This window comes from Calonectris borealis, chromosome 15 (assembly GCF_964195595.1).
Source record: "Calonectris borealis chromosome 15, bCalBor7.hap1.2, whole genome shotgun sequence".
Lineage (NCBI taxonomy): Eukaryota > Metazoa > Chordata > Aves > Procellariiformes > Procellariidae > Calonectris > Calonectris borealis.
In genome coordinates this window covers 2,422,380-2,431,191 of record NC_134326.1, presented here as the reverse complement: position 1 = coordinate 2,431,191, position 8,812 = coordinate 2,422,380, and the positions used below count along the sequence as shown (strand labels likewise).

The 8,812-nt window shown below is 56.4% G+C and overlaps 1 protein-coding gene across 1 annotated transcript; it reads right to left on the bottom strand.

Annotated features, from left to right (window-relative positions):
• Positions 1-2,899: 2,899 nt before the first annotated feature.
• LOC142088935 (protocadherin alpha-2-like) lies at positions 2,900-8,347 on the bottom strand. Its single transcript, XM_075164809.1, has 2 exons — positions 3,700-8,347; positions 2,900-2,926 (listed from the first exon to the last, which is right to left on the bottom strand). The coding sequence occupies exons 1-2, from the start codon at positions 6,163-6,165 to the stop codon at positions 2,900-2,902; spliced, it is 2,493 nt and encodes an 830-aa protein (XP_075020910.1). The 5' UTR covers positions 6,166-8,347.
• Positions 8,348-8,812: the final 465 nt, after the last annotated feature.

The window sequence follows — 8,812 nt, the reverse complement described above, 5'->3', positions numbered from 1 at the left end:
GTCCGGCAGACCCTCTGCTGCTGACCCTTCATTTTTGGCAATGCTTCAGCTATCTCAGATGGAAAAGTGGCGGACCTGGGAGCAATACTCTTCCTAAAGGTGATGTTGGGACAGCTCTAAATAGCAAGGGCATTGATTTCATGCTCTGAGAGAAAAACCAAAACGTTGATGAGCACACCACCGTAACAGATGATATCGACTGTGTAGGAGAATTTGCTTTGGGTTTTATTAGGGAGGGGTGGTTCTTTTTTGTTGTTGTTGTTGAAAGATCTTTCTTTCTTTTCAGAAAATAAGATTTCCAGGGCTTTTGAAACAATGTGGCTGTTGATACAAATTTTGAAAGAACATCAAAACAGGCCAGGGCATTTCACGCTACTTCTCTGGCCAGGAACGCAAACCCACAAGCTGTGGGACAGGGGGAGCAGGAAAAGAAAAAGAAAATTCCTGTTTCTGACACCTACCTTGTGTCACACTCCTCTCCCTGAACACTTTATACTACTAACCACGGTTACAACATACTTGGAAAAAGAACACAGGAAAACTCCACAACACCTTCCTACTTTCATAATGAGTCTGGTAGTACAACCAAAATGGAGAATTTTTCTCTCCATGGGGAGAGAAAACCTTTGAATCCCAATTGCCACCTTGCATCACATCTCTCCCAGAGGACAACCACAGAGGAGGAGGACAGAGCTTTCGACAATGCTGATACCAGCACGGTCTGCAGTCAGCAACTGTAATATGGGAATAAATAGTGTTGGGGGACTGTCACCTCCACAGCCTGTGTCTCTTGCACTCCTTCAGCAAGCTCGGGTGGAAATGCTACACTCCAGCAAGCGAGAGCGTCTCCACAGCCTGTGCCAAGAAGACCAAGGAAGGTTCAGAGAAGGCTGGCAGCATGATCCAAATTTCAAGAAGCTTCTCTTTCACCAACAACATCCCACATCAAAACCAAGTGATTAAAGGCGCGTATGGTAGTTATCTTCACAAGCAGTAATACCACGGAGAACAACAGGCCACGAGGATATGCAGAACTTCTGGAGGTCCTGAGACGATCCCAGGCAAGCAGCCCTGTGCGCCGGGCCTTTTCTCAAGGTTTTCTACTGGCATCCTCTATCCTGCCCCATGGGAAATGGCATCTCCACAGCTAAGCAGACATTCGCCAGCCCTTTCCCAGTGACACAGACCGTATTCTACACAGCATCTCCACTTCCCTCAGACAAGACTCTTCCCCACTCAAGGTCACCCTCCCCATCACACATGCTCAGGCCCTACTCGGTACCACTCGCAGGATCGCTGCCAAAATACTCAGGCATTGCTCCACCCCAACAACATGCCCCAGCTCTAAATCCAGCTCTGAGCATGTCCCAGGCCTTGGCACATCTTCACCTTCCCTCACGATCGGCACAAGGCTGCAAAGGCACACAGGATCTGGCAGGCTCTTCTCAGCTGTGTGAACTTCACTCTGAATGTTTTTGCCTTTTCAGCAATCTAGGTAAACACACCACAGAGCTGCACATTAGAATTCTTAAGGATTCTTTCATTAGAGCTGTGACAGCTCAGATCCCACTCCGCACAGATTTTATTCTTTGACAGAACCACACCAAATGCCGAAGCATAAGCACACTCACGGTATCAACTGACTGGCAGAATTTGTACCATCGAAAAAGAGAGCTGGGCTCCTGCTCTGGAGGGTTTGGCGTGTACATGCATGTAATCAAATGAGTAAAGCATGACAAGGGGACACAGCATCTGTACTGAGGCCGACTGTGCAAATGCACAAGCAGGCGAGGTCAAGATTATACCCACCTCCTCATATGCCCTTACAAATCCTGCCTGAGGAGGAGCAAGGAACCATCGTTGCAACATCAATGGCTGTGGAAGCTCCTGTAGATGCCCACCACAACACAGGGACAGCAGATTGAAGCACCACCCTCCCAAAACACCTTGCCCAAAACAGGAGCAAAAAGGTTCATCAGACAGTATTCAGCAGTCTGCATCTCACCCCCTCTTACCAACACATTCCCTACATCAGGCAGGCAGCAGCACAAGCGACTGACCCTGGTGCGAAATATTCACAATCTCAAAGGACATTGTGGACATTTCAATACCACACACTAGCTCAAGACCAGGAAGGCCTCCAACTCCAAGATCCTTGGGAGCCTGAGAAAGGATCCTGCAAAAGAACACTCCGTGCCCATCCTGCCTCGGGCTTTCCTCTAGGCATCCTCCATTCCCCACTCTGCGACTTGCGTTCTCCAGACAAGCACACATCTCCCATTCTTCTCTTCTTACAACACGGCCCATGGTCTTCCCAAGGATTTCCAGTTCCCTCAGAAAAGTCTTCCCACTGCTCAAAGTCACATCAGGAAAGGGCCAGGCCCTACTCAGTGCCACTGTCACATTCCCTTCTGTGACATGCCACAGTTTCCTTTCCCACCTCAGGGCTCGCGCCACCTTTTGCAGACCCTTCTCTGTAATGAGAGCACCATAGTAAACATACAGATGGTACCATATACACGGTGTTGGCAGACCCTCTGCTGCTGACCCTTCATGTTTGGCAATGCTTCAGCTACCTTAGGTGGAAAAGTGGCAGACCTGGGAGCAACACTATTTCTAAAAGTGATGTTGGGACAGCTCTGATGGCAATGGCATTGATTTCATGCGCTGAAAGAAAAACCAAAACGTTGATGAGCACACCACCGTAACAGATGATAGCGACTGTTGGGAGAATTTGATTTGGGTTTTGTAAGGGATCAGTGGTTCTTTGGGTTTAGGGTTTTTTTCTTTATTTGTTTTTCTTTTCATAAAATAAGATCTCCAGGGCTTTTGAAACAGTGTGGCTGTTGATACAAATGTTGACAGAACATCAAAACAGGCCAGCGTACTTCATAACACTTCACTGGCAGGGAATGCAGTCCACAACCTGGGGGAAAGGGGCAGCAGGAAAAGAAAAACCCAATTCCCGTTTCTGACACCTACCTTGCTACAGTAACACCAGTAACAACATACTTGGAAAAAGAACACAGGAAAAGTCTGTATTGGCTTCCCAACTTTCAAAATGACTCTGGTGGGCCAAACAAAATGGAGAAATTACACCAGGGGACAAAAAACCCTGAAGTCCCAATTGTCACCTTCCATCATGTCTTTGGCAAAGGAGAATCAGGGAGGAGGAGGACAGAGCTTTCCACAAGAAACCACATCTCATACCAGCACGGACTGCACTCAGCAAAGGCAATAAGGCAGTAAAGAGTGCCTGGGGGACTCTCACCACCACAGCCTGCGTCTCTTGCAGAACTTCAGCAAGCTCAGGTGGAAATGCTACACAACACCAAGCGAAAGCGTCTCCACAGCCGGTGCCGTGGCACCTCTCATCGACATCGGCAGCGAGTTAAGTCTACGGGAGAACAACTCCCACCCAGAACAGCAAACCTCAGCTGCCGACGGCAACTACTGCTGCCTGCGGCAATACCTTTCCTTTTGCCCCCAAAGCGACAGCCGAGGGGCTCCGGCAAGGACGCCAAGGCAGATGCAAAGGGCCACTTCACATCCTTAAGCACCCGCCAAGCACCCACCGCCCGCACGCCCCGCGGGCTCAGCCCGGCTCCCACCAGCGCCTCCCCACCCCCAGGGCGAGAAGGGAGCGCGAGGACGAGGGGGAAGGCGGGGGCGAGAGGCGGGGAAGGGAGGGCCACTGACCGTGTCCGGGAGAGCGGGCGGCTCCGGCTGCGTCTCCTTCGCCGCGGGGCCGGGCGGCGCCGGGAAGTTGGGGCTGAAAACCATCAGGTCGCTCTTGCCCGCGCCGTCCGCCACGCACAGGCTCCGGCTCTGCCGCTGCGAGTACGACCAGCTCCCCACTTCGCTGGCGCACACCAGCGTCGCCGGCCCGGGCCCCGACAGCACGGCCGCCCGCGGCGCCCACCGCGACGCCCCGTACAGCACCACGGCCAGCAGGAACAGGCTCGACACCGCGCAGATGGCCACCACCAGCCACACGTTCGTCGACGACGACGACGCCGCCGCGCCGGCCTCCGTGCCCGCCGCCGGCCGCAGCCCCGCCCCCGGCGAGGACGAGGACGAGCCCGCGGCCGCCAGCGCCGCCTCGGCGGCCTCCCCCAGCGACACGCTCAGCGTGGCCGTGGCCGAGCGCGCCGGCTCCCCGTGGTCCCGCACCACGATCACCAGCCTCTGCCGCGGGCCGTCCGCCTCCTCCAGCGCCCGCGCCGTGCTCACCTCGCCGCTGTACAGCCCCACGCGGAACGGGCCCTTCCCCCGCGGCTCCCACAGCTCGTAGCGCAGCCACGCGTTGTAGCCCGAGTCCGCGTCCACCGCGCGGATCTTCGCCACCACCTGCCCCGCCGGCGCCCCCCACGCCGCCCACGCCCACAACGCCCCCGAGCCCGGCCCCGACGCCGCCGAGACCGCGGCCCCGGGCCCCGGCCCGACGCCGGCAGGCGCCAGCAGCGCCGGCGCGTTGTCGTTCTCGTCCACCACGAAGAGCTGCACCGTGGCGTTGCCGCACAGCGGCGGCTCCCCCGCGTCCACCGCCCGCACCTCGAACTGCAGCACCTGCACCGCCTCGTAGTCCAACGGCTGCAGCGCCCACAGCCGCCCGCTCTCCGCGTCCACCGACACGTAGCTCGACGCCGGACGCCACCCGCCGCCCGCCGCCGCGCCCCCGCCGCCGCCACCGCCCTCCGCCACCGAGTAGCTCACGCGCCCGTTGCCCGCCTCGTCCGGGTCCCGCGCCCACAGCCGCGCCAGCTCCGCGCCCGCCGCGTTGTTCTCCCGCGCCAGCACCGTGTACACGGCCTGCGCGAACGCCGGCGCGTTGTCGTTCACGTCCGACACCGGCACCCGCAGCCCGCGGCTGGCGCGCAGCGGCGGCGCCCCGCCGTCCTCCGCCCGCACCTCCACCTCGTACTCCGCCACCCGCTCCCGGTCCAGCGCCTCCCGCAGCACCAGCGAGTACGAGCCCGTCAGCCTCGCCACCAGCCCGAACGGCGCCGCCGGCCGCACCGCGCAGCGCACCCGCCCGTTCGCCCCCGAGTCCCGGTCCGACACGCTCAGCAGCGCCACCACCGTCCCCACCGCCGCGTCCTCCGGCACCGGCACCGACAGCGACGTCACCCACACCTCCGGCGCGTTGTCGTTCACGTCCAGCACCTCCAGCTCCACGCTGCAGTGACCCGACAGCGGAGGCCAACCTTTGTCTCTCGCTTCGATCTCCAAGTCATACGACTGAACGTCCTCGAAATCCAGTTCCCCGGCAGTCCGCATCTCCCCGGAATTTCTGTCAATTACGAACAAGTCCTGAACTTCGGCAGAAATCGAGTCGCTAAACGAGTAATATATCTCCCGGTTAATTCCCTCATCTTTGTCTGTCGCTGTTAACTGGAGAAACACCGTTCCGGGGGCAGCGCTCTCCGGCAGCTGCACTTTATACACCGACTGGTTGAACTGGGGCGCGTTGTCGTTCGCGTCCAGCACCGAGATCACCAGCTCCATCGTGCCCGTCAGCGACGGCCGGCCCCCGTCACTCGCCGTCAACACCAAACGGTGCACGGGCATCGTCTCGCGGTCCAGAGATTTCTTTAACTCGAGGAGTAGTGACATTTTGGTTTCGTGTTTGGATTTCACTTCCAAACCGAAATGCTCGCTGGGGCTGAGTGTGTAGGAGAGCTGCGCGTTGGCTCCGACATCTGCATCCGACGCGCCCTCCAGCGGGAAACGAGACCCCGCAGGGGAGTTCTCCGGTAAACTCAGGTTTTTCCGGGCGGCGGGGAAGAGTGGGGCGTTGTCGTTGATGTCGGTGACCTCCAGCTCCACGTGGAAGACGCGCAGCGGCCGCTCCACCAGCACCTCCAGCCGCAGGGCGCACGGCGCGCTCTTCCCGCACAGCTCCTCCCGGTCCAGCCGCGAGCTCACCACCAGCGCCCCGCTCGCCCCGCTCACCTCCACGCTCGCCCGCCGGCCCTGCGCCACCAGCCGCAGCCGCCGCGCCTCCGGCTCGCCCGCCTCCAGGCCCAGGTCCTGCGCCAGCCGGCCCACCACCGTCCCGGCCTTGGCTTCCTCCGGCACCGAGTAGCGCACCTGCCCGCCGCCCAGCGCCCAGGCCGCCTGCAGCACCAGCACCCGCACCACGGGCCCCCAGCACACGCCCATCGCCGCCGCCGCCGCCCGGCCGGGCCCCGCACGGCTCCGCGCCGCCGCCCGCACGCACCGGCTCTCCTGCCCGCCCCGCGCCGCCCCCCCGCGCTCACAGCCGGGCTCTCCGCCGCGCCGGGGCGGAGCCGCCTCGCCGCTCCGCCGCCGTTGCTGAGCCTGCAGCGACACCGTGCGCTGCTCCGCCGCCTCGCACGCTCCTGCCCCGGCCCCGCGCTGCTCATCTCCTCTGCCGTCTCTGCCTTCACCTCTTTCTTTTTATTCTTTCTTTTCCTCTTCTTTTAATCCTTATTGCTTTTTCCTTTTACCTTTCTTGCTTGCTGTTTGCTTGCATAGATTCCTTCCTTTTCTCTTCCTTTCCTTCTTCCTCTTTCTTTATTTATTTCTTCTTTTCTTTCTTTCTTTCAGAGCTCTTCGTTCGTTTATCTCTTTCTTCCTTTCTCTTTTCTACTTTGTTTTCTTCTCTTTCTATCTTCTTTTTACTGCGTCTCCTTCTTCTTCCTTTTCTTCCTTGTCCTTCTTCTCTTCCTTCTCCTTTTGGGTCTTGCCCTGCCCTGCCCGATTCTTTACTATCCTTTCCCTTTCCATCCTTCCCTCTTCTTTACCCCCGCTCGCAGCTCACCAGTCGCCTCCTGCGCCGCGGCGGAGACCGTCAAAGACAAAGCCATCAGCGCTAATTACGGGGCATCAGCGCTAATTACGGGGCATCAGCGCCGGAGCGCGCTACTCTGACCAAGGCGGAGGCTGTTAGCGACCAACTCCGTTCAGCCTCTGGAGGGAAGGTCGGTGCATGCTGGTCATCTCCTCTTCTTTCCTTCCTTTCTCTTCTTTCTTTTGCTCTTTACTTGCATAGAGTCCTTCTTTCCTTTTTCCTTCCCTTCTTCATTTCCTTCTGCTGTTCTCTTTTTTCCCCTCTATTTTTCTCTCTTCCCTTGCTCTTTCCTTCTTCTCTTTCCTTACATATTCTCTTTCCTTCTCTTCCCTGTCCTATTTTTCCCTCTCCTCCTCTCCTGTTTCCATCCTCGTCTCTTCTGTTCATTTTTTCCTTTACCAAAATGTTTTCCACGTGTCTACACCACGCTCGTAATGAAGCGTGGACATGCCCTTTGGCAAGACCTCTCCTTCCTCTTCCTCACTGCTTTTCAGCCAGCCTTGCAGAGCATCCATAAGTACTGAGGATGCTGAGGTCCTCAACTCCATTCAGCGTGTTGAGACAAATGCTGGTAATCTCCTCAATCATCTCTTCCTTCCTGCTTGCTTTCTTCCTTGCTTGCTTGTTTCTTACTTGCAAAGATTCTTCCTTTCCTTCTTTTTTGCTCCTTCTTTCTCTTTCCTTCTTCTCTTCCTTTCCTTTCTCTTTCCTTCTCTCTTCCTTCCTCTCTTCCTCCTTCTTTCTGGCCCCGCTGTGCCCTCTTTGCCTCCCGTTCTCTTCTGCTTCCATCCTTCCCTCTTCTGTTCATTTCTTCCTTTACCAAAATGTTTTTAAAAGGTCACTAACATACTCGCCATGAAGCACGGACATGCCCTCTGGCAAGAGCTCTCCTTCCTCTTCCCTACCACCTTCCATCTCTCTGGACAGGGAACAACCTTCCTGCTTTCCTCTTTTCCATGCACCTGCAACTTCCTCTCCCTTCAAGATGAACGCCACACTCTCCAGCCTCCAGGCCTCTCAAGGACCCAGCAAATAACAGAGCAAGGCAATCGTTTGGCAAAGAACAGCTCTGCTACATCAGAACAGAATCTACCACCCTTGGAAGCACTAGCCCAAGCCCCAGGTACATCTCTGCAAACAGGCTCCAATGAGTCCAAACAACACAGAAAGTCTTTCATTCAGGAACTCAAACCCATCACAGCCCAGCACTCCAATCCTCCAGGAAGGCTGAAAAAGCATGGGGCCTCCACAGCTCCCGAGCACTCTTCCTGTATCTCGATGAAGAGCTATTCTTCTGGCCTCCTTTTCCACCTGCACAATGAAGGTCAAGCTCTTGCTTTCCCTTTCAGGCAGGCACGCACTGCCAGCACTGCCAGGACAACACACCAAGAATCTCGGTAACCAGGGGCATTAGTCCCCACGGAATACCTCTCACTCATTAGCATAAGCCACCCATCATACAGCCAAACAAAAGCCACCAAGGTAACACCACGGCATTTTCACTGAGAACGCATCTACTCTGAGAAACGCATTAACGTCCCTCCTCCCTCTGTCCTCGCTGCCACCAGCTCACCCTGGGCTTGGAAGCAGCGGGAAAGGAACGAGAGCAGGCAGCGGTGCTTTGCTGCTCCAAACCCACAGGCATTACAATCAAGGCAACGTTCGGTCGATCCAACATGAAGATACCAGAACTCAAGAGGAACAAAAGTACATTTGTCTCTCAAGCTCATCCTCCTAATGAGTGACTTACCTGTAGCATCATTGGTGTCGTCTTCAGAAAAAGAAACACTTTCAGTAGAGGAGAATTCGTTTTAAGGGACATTGTCCCTTAACATTAGCAGCGATTTCTGGGGATGCTGGACAGAGAAAAATGTTCTGCAAAAGCCTTGAAAACGCTGGACAGTGTGTAGTGCTCCCTTATGCACTTCTATCAAAGGGGAAGCAGAAGGGACACCTGAAAGCTAAGGACATTCTCTCAATGTCAATCTCAGCTCA